Source organism: Quercus lobata, chromosome 10, assembly GCF_001633185.2.
Source record: "Quercus lobata isolate SW786 chromosome 10, ValleyOak3.0 Primary Assembly, whole genome shotgun sequence".
Lineage (NCBI taxonomy): Eukaryota > Viridiplantae > Streptophyta > Magnoliopsida > Fagales > Fagaceae > Quercus > Quercus lobata.
Genome location: NC_044913.1, coordinates 53,193,124 through 53,210,061, shown reverse-complemented (window position 1 = coordinate 53,210,061; position 16,938 = coordinate 53,193,124). Strand labels below are relative to the sequence as shown.

At 33.0% G+C, this 16,938-nt stretch overlaps 1 protein-coding gene across 1 annotated transcript; it reads left to right on the top strand.

The window, feature by feature from the left end:
• The first annotated feature begins 1,954 nt into the window (after window positions 1–1,954).
• On the top strand, window positions 1,955–3,694 carry LOC115965368 (endochitinase EP3-like). The gene is made up of 2 exons (XM_031084567.1): window positions 1,955–2,389; window positions 3,203–3,694. The coding sequence occupies exons 1-2, from the start codon at window positions 1,993–1,995 to the stop codon at window positions 3,610–3,612; spliced, it is 807 nt and encodes a 268-aa protein (XP_030940427.1). The 5' UTR covers window positions 1,955–1,992; the 3' UTR covers window positions 3,613–3,694.
• Window positions 3,695–16,938: the final 13,244 nt, after the last annotated feature.

The following is a 16,938-nucleotide window of genomic DNA, read 5'->3' as shown; positions in this document are numbered from 1 at the left end:
GGATTAAACACATCAAGCTTGATTGTTATTTTATCTGTTATCATCTTGTCCATGGTGCTCTCAAGCTGATCTCAGTCTCTTCTAAAGATCAACGTGCAGTTTTCTTCACCAAGTCACATCCTAAAGAACGCCTTCGTACTTTGGTTGACAACCTCAAGTTGGTCTGACATCTACCTTGAGTTTGAGGGGGGCTATTAACATATATAGTATTGTGGGATTTAGACCCAATTAGGTTATTTGTATAGCATACATTCTTGTACTACACTCTTACTTGTACTGCACTCATATGTCTCTTATATAAAGGCACTCATGTATATTCTTTCATTGGAGAAATATAATACAATTCATTCAGTATTTCTAACAATCTGATTATCCATTTTATTTACATGCAAGCAAGCTTATTTTTGAAAAAAACAAACAACCAATCACCAGTTTATTTCATTAATTTTAATTGTTTAACCAATCAGAATTAATTTAAATTAATTACGCGCGATCGGTTCCACCCAAACAAAATGCATGCAGACCGTGAAAACTTGATCATGTGATATCTTTTAATCTAACGGTCTGATTTGGAAATCAGGCTTACCGCTGCGATCGTTAGAATCTCAAGATCATTTTTATGATATGCAATGAATAATTTAATGCATGTAATGCAGCTCTTATTTTTTGGGTATATGAATGGTCATTTAAGCCATCTTCCAAGATTAAATTATGGGTGCAAAATCGAGTGTCTACACTTGGATTTAGGCCCTTCCTTGTTATCTTTTTTTCTTCTTTTTTTGGCCTAATAAATTTTTTTTTTTAACTTGAATATGAAAATGATAAACTAAAATTTAAATAGTATAAAAGAAAAAAGAAAAGAAAACAGAGTAGTTAAAAAGATGCAAAATGATCCTAATTCATAAAACAGAAAGGAAATGGGGTGGGATCTGATCATGTTTGGGAACGCAATCCACAACCAAAATAAAAAATTGTATGTAGCTATTAATCCAAATAAATTTCTGTTTTTGTTGTTAGAAAATTTTATTATTATTATTTTTTCCTGCATGCCTACCCATGATTTTTTTTTTTTCCTTAAAAGCAAGTTTTTGAAAATGAAAAACCGAAGCAGCTGTCAAAAATATTAGGTCTTTTGGTTGAAAATTGGAAGAGGATGAGCTTGGAATAGGAAAAATAAAAAATTGTGACATGGGCACTTCAAGAATCACAAGAAGAGTCTCAAAGTACATATGCGACTATTTCCAAGATGCTTATGATTTGAGTACAAATCTTTTATATAAAAAAATAAAAATGAAACATTCAGATCGTATAATGGGGAGAAAATGTGTAAGTGCACATGGGCATCTTCCATGTGCACTTGCACATGGTTTGATTTTACGTCCGTGGCTTTTTTTTTTTTCTTCGTCTAGCTGCTTTGTTTACCATTTTTTTTGTCCATATACACAATTTTTTTACTAAAAAAAGTGTTACTTTTTTGTTTTATTTAACAAGAATATAATGATAAATTTCTACTAATTTTATTCTATATCATTTTATTTTTCTTCTCAACTAAATAAATAAATTTTCAATTTTTCTATTTTTTCATCCTCCCAAACAAAAACAAATACCAAAAAACTAAATCTATTTTGTTAAATTTGTTATAAAAAGACTGTGAATACAAAATTTCTTCTTAAATAAACCTCAGGCCGAAGCAGTCTAATTTATTTGCCCAAAATTTTAAGATGGCAGGCTGGCACTGCTAGTTGGCCCAATTATTAACGCGTTATCTTATTGACGGTATATAAGACGAAAAACTAGCTATGCTTTCGACAAGTCAAAGTCGACAAAGACCTTGACCTATAACTCGCACGCCTTTTACTTTTCTACATGATCAAAGAAATATCTTCATTAAAGAAATAGATATTTCTCACCCTACGTTGCATTATAAATACATATCACAACCTAATTCTTCATCTCACACATTTTACATATTCCTCAAACTTCATTAAGAAAATGGTTGCTCTTAGTTTACAAAAGGGTCTGCTAACTCTCGTTATAGTTGGAATCCTAGCAGCAAATGTGAAGGGTGCTTGTAATTGTGCTGCAAACGAATGTTGCAGCCAATATGACTTTTGTGGCACTACTGCTGAATACTGTGGCGAGGGGTGCAAATCAGGACCTTGTACCACAACTACTAATGATGTTTCAGTCCCAGATATTGTGACAGAAGACTTTTTCAATGGGATACTTAACCAGGCCCAAGGAGATTGTCCTGGAAAGAGCTTTTACACCAGAGCTGCATTTCTTGATGCTCTTAATTCTTATAATCGGTTTGCCAAGTCTGGTTCTAATGATGACGGTAAACGTGAGATTGCAGCTTTCTTTGCCCATGTCACACATGAGACTGGAAGTAAGTTCTTGATCCCCTCTCTAACTTTCTTATTATACAATTATTTAGAAACACATATAATACTAATAAGCAGTTATGGTTGTCGCCTATTCTATAGATAATATTTCCTCATGTTATTATTTTGTTACAGACTATAAATGATATATTTCTATCAGAAAAATAAGACTATAAATGTTATATATATGTTGTTTAATTAATGCGATTTATCAAATTACAATTTAGTTTAATAAGCCTCGACAGAGAATAAAAAAGACAATATTGGTTTTCCAAAGTTTGAAAACGAAAATAAGATGAAAATAAGGCAACATTTATAACAGATATTTATATAGTTTTCATAGACATGCACATTTGTGCGTAATAGTCATGTATTTAAGTTACAATTATATAATAATAGTGCGATTAGATGGCTTTTATTGATTTTTTATTTTCTGAAGGTAATATAAACAATTTCATCAAAAAGAAATTACAGTAAATAAAAATGAGAAAATTTATAAGTTTGACTTAAAAATATAGCTAAAAAAAAGAAGGATTTGACTTACTAACTACTTTTTAAATTAGAATTTCATTTTATTTTAATAAGAAACCGTCACATCACTCACTAACTAAATAAAATATGAAGATTAAAACTCATTATCACTTGTTATTGTGTATTTAAAACAAAAGGATACCTCTAATTAAAAAGTATTGAAGGTAAGCCAAATCCACAAAAAAAAAAACCCAAATTTTTTACTTTTTTGGACTTTCCGGAGGCAAACATATTATTTGCAAGGACTTATCCCTGAAAGTTGAAGCAAAATGTTGTTGTTTGGACAGGTTTATGCTATATAGAAGAAAAAGATGTTCCAACCACGGAAAACTATTGTGACACAAAATACCCTGATTATCCATGCAATCCTAGCAAACGTTACTACGGCCGTGGACCACTGCAACTAACCTGGAATTACAATTATGGACCAGCTGGAAAAGCAATTCAGTTTGATGGGCTAGGCTCTCCTGAAACTGTTGCCAATGATGCGAATATCTCGTTTAAGACTGCCTTATGGTATTGGATGACCAATGTTCACCAATATGTAAGCCAAGGTTTTGGAGCAACAATTCAAGCTATTAATGGTCCTAAAGAATGTGATGGTCAAGCTCCTAATAAAGTTCAGTCTCGAATCCAGTATTACCAACAGTACTGTACTCAATTTGGTGTTGCACCTGGTGATAATCTTTCTTGCTAGGATACTTTTACTAAAAGTTTTTATTTTTCAACATGTTACAATTTTTTTTCTTTAATTGTAACTGACTATTAGATCTTATGTATGAAATAAATGAAAATATTAAAGAGTTAGTTGGGTGCCAACTCTCTTAGATAATAAATTTTTTTGTTCTCACATGAGAACTTTGAATCAATCTTGCCTAGTCCAAGAGAAGAAGTGTAAGGAATGAAAGACATTTATTTTTTCCATTATGTAGTTGTTGGACCTTTCAATGGAATTCTTACATAAAAGGGTATCTCAATTTGTGTGGGTACATATTTTGATATGTATGTACCCACTTACAAAGTGAAACTATTTCAATTTCTAGGGCTAAACCAAGAAAATAAATTGTCAAAAATACATTTTAATGGTCCCTATATTTTGTGATCATAGGCAATTTGATTTCTACCTTTTGTTAACAGCTTAGTCCTTAATATTAACAAACTAAAAAAAATGTCTACGCTGGAAAATGATAAAAAAAATCCTAATTGACAAATTTAAAAATAAAAAAGTACACATCAGAAAAAAAAATAATCAAAAGGTGAATTAAAATTTTTTTTTCTTGCATTCTTACACTTTCTTGGCAATCAAACAGAACCCACTAACTCAAAAATTTAATCTTAGCAATCACCCATGAGAGACTATCACTCCAAAAATCAAAATTAATCCCACGGAGAACCCAACAACCTCAACACTACCCTCAAAAATCAACCAAAATACCCAAATCCGACTAGTGAAAAAAAGAAATAAAGATAAGATAAGATGGGTTGGGTGGGGTTTGTGTATAGGCTGGATTGGACCCATTTGGGTCAGCTACCATTTAAAACTAAAAACCACATAAGCCCACTCCACTAAAAATTCCCAAGCCCACGCATTAAAAACTTCAGCCAGCTCCACCTTTAAACCCTGCTCCAACTCAAGATCCCTTTTAGTTCACTCATGCCCATCAGCTCACATAATCCCAAAGACCATCCCGTGGCGTGTGTGAAAATTAGAGTTAGCCCACTGAATTTGAACCCAATAACAGCCCAATCTGAATTTCTTTGGCCCAATAACCACCTCCACGCCAGCCCACTCACATTCAAACAAAAACCCACTCAACTTTAAACCATTCAAGGCCAATCTGTGGACCAACCAACGTTTTTTCAAAATTACTTTTTGACCCAAAGTTTCCAAAAATTATACAGTGCCCTTTGGGCCACAAAAATGCATTTTCAATCTCATTTTATGCCAAAATAAAATGTTTTTCCTTAAAAATTAATAAAATTGTCACATGTCATTATTTTAAAACTTCATAGGAGTTTACCATGTTCTTGTTATTTCTTTGTGTCTTTTGTATGAGATAAAATAGTTTGGGAGAGGGAATTGCAAAATTGCATTTGTTAAACTATATCTTTGAGTGAGGTTAGCTTTACTTAACTCATTAATGGAATCTATCTCTCTTAGAAAATGTCATACAATCACATGTTTATGGTTGTTTTATCTTACTTTTTAAAATCAATTGGTTACATTTCATCTTAGGATATATAGATTATACATGTCATCTTAGGATATATAGATTATACATCATGCATCCACATGTCATCTTAGGATGGATTATGCATGTCATGCACTAACATATTATCCTAGAATAGATTACATGTCATTTTAAGATAAATACATGTCATTTTATCATAGATTAAATGTCATCCTAGGATTAGCTTGATCATTATTTCATTTCACATGTACAAACATATCATTCTTTTTAAAATCAAATGCCAAATAGTTTAAGTTGTTCTTTAAATGGTGATGTTTAAGATTAAATTCAAAACCGGGTACTATCCTTCTAGATTGGAGTTGTGGGGTGTCTAACATCTTCTCAACACATAATCAAGCTTCAAGATCCATGCCTTTTGATTCTAGACATTTTTTTTTTTTTTTTTAATTCTAATTTTGCTTATAAGCCCTTAGGAGTATCTTAGTTAAATTAGGAAATAAAATCAATCATATTTAGGAAACCAATCACACCTTAAAATTCCAATGGTTAATGACAAGCCCTAAAACTGAAACATTTATTATTGGATTAAAACCAAACCTAAAAGAACGAGTATGTCAATGGTGGGTTAGGTTCATTTGTAAGAGAGAGAATATAGAACACCTACATAGATCATATATTCAAAGAAATTAATATCATTTTGTGTTTCATTTTCATCTTATAAATTTCTAACGGAAAGAAAAAGATATATAAACAAAATTCAATCCCAAGATGTGTGGTGGTATTTATATATATCTCAAGTTACTTATTTATTTATAATATATATATATATATATATATATATATATATTGCAAAATGCAACATAAAGTGATTTGTTTTTGGATGAACTAAAATTAGTAGTATTTGACCAAATCTATACATAAGTTAAATAAGAAGACTTGTAAATGCATGTGAGGTTTGAAGCAAAAATTAAGATCATAGTTGAGTTGGATCTTGAACTTCAATAACCAAGTCTAGGTTAAAGTTAGGTTACAGAAATAAAATTTTATTAGGTACATGTCCATGTTTAAAGAGCAGCCTCACAAGTGTTCATAAGCCATAGGAAATAAATTAATTATATTTAAACCCTACCAAATAATGCCAAAACAAGTAACATTACATAGAAAGAAATCAACAATATGTAACCCCTACCCAAATCATGCCCAAAACAACTAATAATAACTAACCCAAAAAAACATGCATCAAAAGATATGTAACATTGTAAAGGATAACAATAGTAAAAGGAAAACCTTACCTTACAAAATAAATAGCTTTTCTGCTTTTGTATTACGGTCTGAACATATTTTTTAGTAGAATATCTCCTGGTCTTTTGAACAATTCTTCCGCAATGCATAAATCATAGAAAACTTTTAAATTATGGGTTGTGAAGGTAGGATTATTTCTTTTAAATTCCCTCTCTCTCTTTTCTTTTTTTTTTTTTCTCTTTTTTTTTTTTCTTTTTTTTTTAATACAAGATAGAATTTATACTCTAATCTAATCTAAGTGTATATGTGTGTAAAGCTTTCTTCTGGAGACTTGAACCCGAATCCATTCCTTTTAAGTTCCTTATTGCACTTGTTCCTACATCCTTTTTTTATTTGACGTGCCAGCTTTAATAAAGGGTAGTCATTTATCTTACAAGGTTGGAACTTGCTATATTTCATATCAATAGGGTTGATGAGGACAAAGACTAGAAAAGGAAGGACTGTTGGCTAGCACCACAACTTGAACAATGATTAACACTATCATCATCATCACATTAAGTAAATTCCTAACCATTTTACCCATAACCACACTAACTCTTTTGGAATTCTTTTGTTACTTGGAACTGTAGTGTGCGAAACCATAATATATGTATATATATATATATAGAATCTAAAGCTTTAATTATGGAACTATAGTTTTTAGAAAATTATGTTATAGATATTTCAATTTTAAAATTTGAATTATTTTTTAAAAGACCCTATGGTCAAGCCTCAAAGACGTTTGTTTGGGAGACAGTGAAATTTTTAGTACATTTTAGCCTATATGGGTTTAGAAAAGGTCATTTACAATTATAATTTTATTATAAGTATTTCAATTCGTGGAATTATTTAATAATAAGTGTGGTTATTTAATAATAAGAATTATTTAAAATTTTCAACCATTAAAGAATTTTTGAACACCCCAAAAGAGAAACATGGACTACTTAGGGATGGAAGGATTAAGGAATACGAGTCTTACATAGCGCACCATTTTTGTGGATATGTATAGCCAAAAAAAAAGGGATCATTAGATGAAACTAGTAATTTTTTTTTTTTTTTTTTTTTTTTGCGTGAATAAGTTCAATGCATATTATTAAGGAAGACTATTCAAATTAGTTTGTAATACACAAAAAAAAAATAATAATAATAAAAAAAAAAAAAAGGGGATTCTGGTGGTACGTCTTCGATCCATACTAATAATGGGGAGGGGGAAGAAAATAATGGGGAGGGGGAAGAATTGCACGTTGAGCTAGGGAATGAACAATCTTATTACAATGCCTATGTATATGCGAATAGGTGAAAGCTTAAAGATGTGCGGGAAGCTAGTGTATCATTTGCAATATGTCCATATTGGGCTAAAGAAGTGTTGCCGGTTTGTAGTGTCTAATTTCAGAGTCCCCTTCTAGAACTATGTTATCAATTCCCAATTCCAAAGCAAATTCAAGTGGTCTACGTGCTGCCAAAGTTTCGACCTCCATGACTGTTGGCAGCTGCATTAGATGAAACTAGTAAGATGAATATATTTAATGATCGTTATCCAAAAAAACAATTACAAATTCTTGTTTTTCATTAATATTTTTTTAATCTATAAGTACAAACTATTTTACAACATTTTTACAAACTGCTAATGTGGCAAATTCTTACCAGTTCTAATATGGGTCCATTACTAACATCACATTTTTACTTATAATAAATATTTGGAAAATGTTAAAACCACATCAATAGTTTATAAAAATATTGTCAAATAATTTGTGTTTGTAGCATTACTCTAAAAAAAAAAAACAATAAGTATGTACATCTTTTTGCACCTAGTTTCTCAACGGAATTAGTTAAGGACCATGTAAATGCTCCTTAAAGCAGTCAGTTAAACGTATGACTTAAAGGGTATACACTTATTAGGCTCATCGTTTGAGAACAATCAAGATCAATAATTTGTTAGTACTGTTTTTGATAGGCCAAGAATGTATTGATCCCTTGTGATAAATTAACTAATTAATTAGCCAAATGAATTAATTAAGTTAATTAACATACAATACGCGTGATAGTACAAACAAATCACTAATTAAGTAAATATGCAGCGGAAAATAAAGTTGACATGGTAATTTGTTTTCAAATAGGGAAAACTTACACGATAAAAACCCTACTGAGTGATTTTAAGATCATCACTTCCGAGAATCCACTATTATCACAACAGGTGATTACAAGTAAGGAATCCCAGTACTTTATACCAACCTACAGTTGAACCTTACCCCAATACCCAATTGGACTTACTCTGTAGTAACAATCTCTCCTTTCAATGCACAGCTCATAGTACGTGACTAACCAATTTGATACGTGGAACCCAGTACGTAGCTTGCACACCAACTTAAGAAAGATGTTGGCTGCAAAGTTCTTCAGTTCATCAATATGATGAAGATCACGAAACTCCTTAGTTACAAAACCGTACGGTGTACAAACACAGCAGCTTCTTGAAGAGAGAGATGAATTAGGACATATGTCTTTGGTTTACAATATGCTTGTGAAAAACTATTGCATTGAAGTGCATCAACTGTGACAGCCCTTAAAACAATTCTTATATATGTTTAGGGTTATGAGAAAAGAAATCTCAAACATCTATACACTGATTGGAGAGAAATCAGAACTGAAAATATGATTTTCTTAAATCCCAATAGATACCCTATCTATCGAGCATCAGTCTTAAACAACCTTTTAAACCTTGATAAATACTAACTGTCGAGCTAGCTATCGAGCTTTAAAATCCAAGAAGAAGGTGTCTAACAGAAGTGATGTTTTGACATTTTGCAGAGCCAGAGCAAGGGATGTTTTGACATTCACCCCAAGAAGAAGGTGTCTAACAGAAGTGAGACGAGAGCTTGTCTTTGGACACAATCCTAAGATGCTCACAACCGGGATAGTCAGTAAACTTTACCCTTGATCCACATAACACCTCAAATATAAGATCCGGATTGACTACTATGCACGTACCTCGAATGCAAGTGATAAAATGAGGTACTATATAATCAAATCCATGCATATTGGAGTAAAACTCCTATATGATCACGAAGGGACAAGTGACCGGGATGCCACACAGTGACTCCTAACCTCGACTGTAGATGATAATGGGAAGGTCAGTATCGGAAAAATCCAACAGAATGGCTTAGCGTTTCGAATGAATGCCTCGTTATGAGAAGTTCTTCGAAAGGTCCATACGGGCTTTATCATCCCAGACGTGAGATGGAGTAGAATCAGATGGGGAAGAAGAAGAAGATGCCTTGAAATGAAGAGGGTTCCGAGATGGAGTAGATTTGCCTTTAGGTGCCATAGAGCCAACTAACGTAAGAAAAAGAGAGGGAGAGAGAGACACACACAGAAAAGCACCAAACAGTTCAATATAAGAATATAAAGAAATAAATGTACGTATGCATTAAAAATGCATGAACATGTGACATGCAAAAAAAAAAAAAAAAAAACCATCATGGGCTCAGCCCAATCCAAACCTACCAGAACACAACAATTCAACATATTAACTACACATCTAAAATGCATGAATCATTTTTAAAATGCACATGCGATGCAACACATGATCATTTAAAATCACTTAAAAAAAAACCCATCCCAAAAATTTCACAAAAACCTCCATAATTTTGAAAAACCCCCAAGTTTATCCAAAAATCCCAAAAGTCATTCAAAAGGATGAAATGCATGATTAAGTATAAGAAAAGAGATCATACCAGTAGAAAGAATCACCCATGAGGCCGAAGATTGAGTGAAGAAGAGGTTTTGAATGAGAAAGAGGTGTTTGGGAAGGTGAGAGGTCAGAAAGAATCGAGAGAGATCGAGAAAAATGAGAAAAGAATCGCACTGACCCTATTTAGAAATCTCAGTTTCTCAATAAATTGAGAACTGTCGAGATCTGTCAAGAATTAAAATAGCAAGAAATAGCTATCGAGAAGCTAATGAGAGGTGTCCATAGCAAAAGGCGCTTGATGGATCGAGAAGCCATCCAGTAGCTATCGAGGAGACAGAAGCTTTCTCGATGGATCAAGAAGCTGTCGAGGAGCTATCGAGAACGCGATAAAAATAAGCTCAAAGGGCTTGATAGATAGCCTAGCTGTCGAGAGGTGTCCAGCTGCTGTTGAGATTGCTTAAAAACAGTTTCTTTTAAGTAGAGAAAAACAGAGATATGAATGCAATCAAGCATGCTACACAACCAAAGATCCAAACAACATTCCAAGCTCTCAAAATCATCTCTCAACAAGGAAAATGTCAAGCACATAAATCCAAAACACACACACTCATTAAACAAGTCTAATTAATTTTATATTTCAAAAACAAGTTAAGACAATTTAGTGAACATACATTAACACATATATTCCTTGTGATGGCCAAATCACATTGTACCTACACATATTAAGAGTAGTAAAGAATATTGTGTGTTGTGTGTGAAAAAAACCTTGTAAGATTGCATAAGTATCTACATGTTACGACGATTTAAGATATGATAAAATCACTTTAACTCACACACAATCATAACTACTTGATGGAGACTATCACCTTTGAGGTACATCCTATAACTCCCACATCTCCTAGAAGATATGCTTACAATCATATATAAAGTATTTTGATTCTTTTTTCTTTCTATTTTTCTTTTCATATTTTTATTTTATTAAGTATATCATGCATGGGCATATAAGAGGGAGAAAAGAAATACCCAATTATGTTAAGCTTTTGACATTAAGCTTTTGCTATGCCGAAGCATACAGATGTCATTTCATGATTGGTGGGCAACAGTGGTGAAATGGTTATTTATGTCTTTCTCTTAGGATTTTCTAGTCTTTCCCATCAAAAAGAGTGATATGAGTGTTAAGTATAAGAAATTACTTAATCTTACTCATCAAAAATACGAGCCACAAAGCTCACTTGTTTAGTTATGTATAGAGATGCTCATCTAAACTACAAAAGATACAAAATTTACAAAAATTTGTTTCAATGGCCATCCAAGGAATACAAGTATCAATGTATACAAACACACATTGTTTTTGTATTTTTCTGATTTTTCAATTTTTTTTTTTTTTATGAAAAAAAAAAAGCAAAATTGAAACTAAACAAACAAAAACATGTTAAACAAAGCAAAGCATAAATAAGATTGACTCAAAACAAGAAAGCAAAACACACAAGTAATGCATACTCAAAAACAAGAGAGGGAAGAGAAAGAAAAAGTGACTAAATCACTTGGAGCATTTTTCCTTCCATATCTTGGAAGAACCTTTTTGTTTTGCAAACCCTTGTCCAGTGGTGAGGGGGAAGAATTTAAACCATTCAAGTTCGAAAGGAACATGAGGGCTTTAAGTAGATCTCCAAGAAGAGCAAAAGAGAATGAAAACTGATTCTAGTTTCCCGATGAGATCATACTGTTGCTCTGTTGAATGGCTAACCACTTATAGCAATTAGGTCAAGTATGTCCAACTACTCCATTGTGATTACAGAGATGTTGCTTCTTTTATTCAGGCTTTTGAGTGTTTCCTTTCTTCGCCCTAAGGTTTTTAGTCTCTTTCTTATTTAGTTTAGGTGGTGCTCCTAAGATAGATTTACCCATGTCTATGTTTTCACAAGCTAAAATAGTTTTGTCATCATTGGTCTTAGATTCAACTTATTAGCAGGAGAAACAAAAACAGTAGAACTAGTAGAAGTAATATTAGGAGAAGAGAAATCATACCCTAAACCGGTTCGATCATAAGCATATTTCTGAATGCTAAGCATCTCGTCAAGCTTTGCACTTGAAGTCCTTTCCAATTGGGCTTTAACTTGGAACAACTTTGCCTCAAACTTCTTGGTATTTTCAGCCAAGAAATTGTTCTCAAACCGCAGTGCTCCAATGGTCTAATTGGCTTAATCAAACTTTGTGGAAATCTCTTCTCGATTAAGCTCCAAATCACTCAACTTCTTGGTGGCCAGCCTATATAGTTTCTCATACTTCTTAGAAACCTTATACAAGTTTTCATAGGCTGTATAGATATCATCTTGATCATCCATTTTCTCGAATTTAGAATCCACCAGGCCCTTTTCATCATCCTCATCTTCAACAATCCCTTTAGTAGTATTTACAGTGGCAATGAAGGCATTTAGGATTCCATCATCCTCATTATCAGAATCATCTTTAGGTTCTGTGTTGCTCAAAGTAGTAGCAAGTGCCTTGCTCTTCCCAATGATCTTGAGATACGTAGGGCACTCTTGTTTCATGTGACCGAAATCTTGACACCTAAAGCACTTTGGTCCTGAGGGAACAGTGTACTGACTGCCATCCCTAACATCCTTCTTTCCTTTGTATTGGTTCTTGAATTGAGACGAACTTGACTGCTTATGGTCTTTGTCAAATCCTTTAGCATTGGCATTCTTCATAAACTTTTTGCATTGCCTTGTGGTATAGGATTTCATCTTGGAATCTTCATCGTATGAAGACTCATCAGTGTCACTACTCTTGACCTTCAATGCCATGTGCTTACCCTTACTAGATTTCCCAATCCTTGTTAAACCCAACTAATAGGTCTGCAGATTGCCAACCAGCTCAGTCAAAGGAATTTTGTCAATATCCTTCGATTCCTTAATCGCAGTAATCTTGGCATGAAATCTCTTGGGTAGAGATCTGAGCACTTTCTAACAATTTTGGGTTCGGGAATGGTTTCCCCAATATTAAAGGCCAAATTCACTATGTCCTTGAGTTTGGCATAGAATTCATCAAATGACTCATCCTCCTCCATCTTGATCTCTTCAAAGCTCGTAGTAAGCCTTTGAATCTTCGAATCCCTAACAACCTTTATTCCTTTATAGGTTGTCTGGAGAATGGTCCATGCTACTGTTGCAGTTTTAGTAGATGATATCCTTTTGAACTCCTCATTCGTGACTGCATTGAATATGCATTCAATGCCCTGCTGTTGAAATTTTTTGCCTTGATCTTAGCATCATCCAAATTGGCCGACACTTCCTTAGGCTTGGTCCAGCCTATCTCCACAACTTGCCACACTTTCTCATTTAATGATTGCAAGAAAGATCTCATGCGTACTTTCCAGTATGCATAGTTAGTGTTATCAAATAAATGAAGCATAATAAGAGACTGTCTTCTATCCATAACAAATAGGGATCAATGGATCACACAACAAAGATTAACCCTAATCAAATTGTGCCTACTCTGATACCACTTGATAAGCCACAAATATATTGACCTCTTGTGATAAATTAACCAATTAATTAGCCAAGTGAATTAATTAAGTTAATTGACATGTAATACGCATAATAGCATAAACAAATCACCAACTAAGTAAATATACAGTGAAAAATAAAGTTGACATGGTGATTTGTTTACAAATGGGAAAAACCACCAAGGCAAAACCATACTAGGTAAATTTAAGGTCACCACTCCAGAGAATCCACTATTATCAAAACAAGTGGTTACAAGTAAAAGGAATCCTAGTATTTAATACCAACCTACGATTGAACCCTTACCCCAATACATAATTGGACTTGTAATGTAGTAACAATCTCTTCTTTCAATACATAGCTCCTAGTATATGACTAACCAATCGATGCATGGATCCAAGTATGTGACTAACACACCAACTTGAGAAAGATGTTGGCTGCAAAGTTCTTCAGTTTATCCAAAAGATGAAGAATAAGAAGATCATTGGTTACAAAACCCTTAGCGCAAAGACACAGTAGCTTCTACAAAGGATATGATGAACTAGGGCAAATTGTCTCTGGTCATAATATGCATGAATAATCACTTTGTATCAAGTTGCATCAAGTGAGACGGCCTTTAAAATAATCCTTATATATGTCTAGGGTTGTGAGAAAAGAAACCCTACACAAATACACTTGGATATGCATGAAAACAAATTTGAAAATTTGAACTTCGTAATTCTCAACAAATACAACTTTTGTCGAGAGCTGTTGAACATTAGGCATTAAATTTCGATAGATATCATCTGTCGAGCTTTAATGAACAACACTTCTTTACTTGATTCTTGGACAGATTTGCATGACTTCAATACTAGACTTGAACTCTTTTTCCTTGAAGTACTAAACCTATCCTAAATCTACCCAATTACAAGTAAGGTGCATTTTGTTAAAGGATTAGCCAATTTACATAACATATGTGTCTAACAATATCCACATATGTCCTAACAAATCAGTAGGCTATTTCTACCAACCTCTTATTAGTTTTTATCTAGACCCACTATTATGGGTTGCCATGTAAGCTTTAGGTGTCAATATCATCATTATATACCTATTTATTATCTATAGATTTTTCTATTGAAAGAAATTTCGAAACATCTAATTGATTATGAAATATATTACACTATGCTAATTATTCTCTTGATTAAATGTAATATGATTAGCAAATGTGTAATTCCTACCCCTAGCAAATTAGGGCTAACTATTCACATGAAATATTATCGTCATAAACTCATTTTTGTAGAAGCTATAAAAATTATACCTGGTGAAATTTCATGAAAAAATGTATGTGTTACTAGATGAATTACAAAAGAGGTAATTCATGTGTAATTTTTGCCCCATAAGAAAAATTATTCTTGTGTAATTTTTTCTAGAATTCTTGTTTAACAAAATTTTGGCAAGCATATGTGCTACTTGATGTAGATAACAACATGAACTCAAGAATATCAAAAACAAAATAGCATTGACAAGTCCCAAAAGCAACATAGTCTCAAGGAGGCATAAAGCTACATAATTTCCAAACCAATCCATTGGAAATTGTGCAGAAAACCGATCCACTCAATCGTTAGTCTACTCAAGAAGTAATTGTGCAGAAAACCAATCCATTAAATCGTTGATTTTCTCAAGGATTAACCATCCAAAAAAAAGAAAAGAAAAGAAAAAAACAAACAAAACAAAACAAAATCAATCCACTTGATCATTGATCAACTCAAGCAATGATCATCCAAAAAAAAAAAAATGATCCAAATGATCATCGTCCAAAGAGGCCATCGAACTTTACCCAAAAAAGACCACTAATCACGTGGCATACAAAGACCACTAATTACATGGCATGTACAAACAAAGACCACTAGTTACGTGGCATACAAAGACGACTAATTACATGGCATCTACATACAAAGACTACTAATTATGTGGCATGTACATATAAAGATCACTAATCATGTGCCATACAAAAGCCACTAATTACGTGGCATCTACGTACAAAGACACTAATTACGTGGCATGTACATACAAAAGACTACTAATCATGTCTACCACTAATTAAGTTGCATCTATATACAAAGACCACCAATTATGTGGCATCTTCATACAAAGACCACTAATTATGTGGCATGTACATACAAAAGACCAATAATCATGTGGCATACAAAGACCACTAATCATGTGGAATATAATTATCATTAATTACATGGCATATATATAAAAGACCCACTTTATATAGTGGGCACTCAAAAAGACCCACACTTTCAACATTTGGCACTCAAAAAGGTTGTTAAAGGAAATCACCTTACTCTTCAGTAGTGATAAAAAAAAAAATGGTCGTCTAAAGAAATTAGCTTACTAACAAGATCAAGCTATGATCCCTCAAACATCCAAAAGGACCTTCAAAAGGCAGACACTAAGAAGCCATTATAGATAAAGCACCATCCCCACAGAAGAAATTAATTGAAAGACAAAGAAGTATGGATCTAAACAAGTCAAGAAAATCCCTATGCCTGACTAGTGTAAGGTAAAGTCAGACTTGAGAATGGGGGGCAATTGATGAGTCCAAAAAAATCATTAAGATCATCCATTACGATGGACAACCTAGCATTATTAATAGGCCATCATAGAAAAAAAAAAAAAAAAAAAAAAAAAAAAAAAAAAAAAAAAGATGAAATTGTTCAAGCACCTTCATCAAGCACAACCCAATAGCCTCTTCGATCAACTCTCTTTATCTTGCAGATCCTACATGATTATCAAAAGCTATGACTTGGACGAGTGACCTAACTGACGACTTTTGGCATCATCAAATAGTTAGATGAAAATCAACTCGTTTGACTTGGAAACCCAAGAATTGGGTAACGCGGTTGCAATCTGTCCAGGTTGTTTCTTGAAATTTGGAGATGAAAAGTGCTTTATTTCATCCTCAAGGACAAAGGTCATCCAGTGCTCCTCTTGATGGAGCACTTCCTTCTTGATGACGATTATGAGAATCTGTTGCCATTTGAACTTGAAAGGTGCAATCTCTTCTTGATGACAACTAGAGAGATGACCTTGCATCAAAGACATTTTTGGTCATCGCTTTTCTCTTATCTCTTGTTATGTACTATGTGTTTCCTTTCCTTGGATTTAAACCTTTCTTAAGGAACGTTGTTATTGGAAAATTTAGACCCCGATTGATAGAATTAACAAGTCTTAAACTCAAGTTATTAATTAGATTTATTATGAATTAGACCTTGTTAAAACAAACTAACATCAACACCATGTCAATATCATGCACAACGGAAAATTAAATGAGACAAGATATGATAACCTAAGAAAGCCAATGAGACAAA

What these genes read in the sequence shown, in the direction of transcription:
- LOC115965368 (XM_031084567.1), top strand. Translation starts at nt 1,993, where the DNA reads ATGGTTGCTCTTAGTTTACAAAAGGGTCTGCTAACTCTCGTTATAGTT. An exon ending in TGTCACACATGAGACTGGAA is followed by an intron (nt 2,390 to 3,202) that starts GTAAGTTCTTGA and finishes TTGTTTGGACAG; the next exon opens with GTTTATGCTATATAGAAGAA.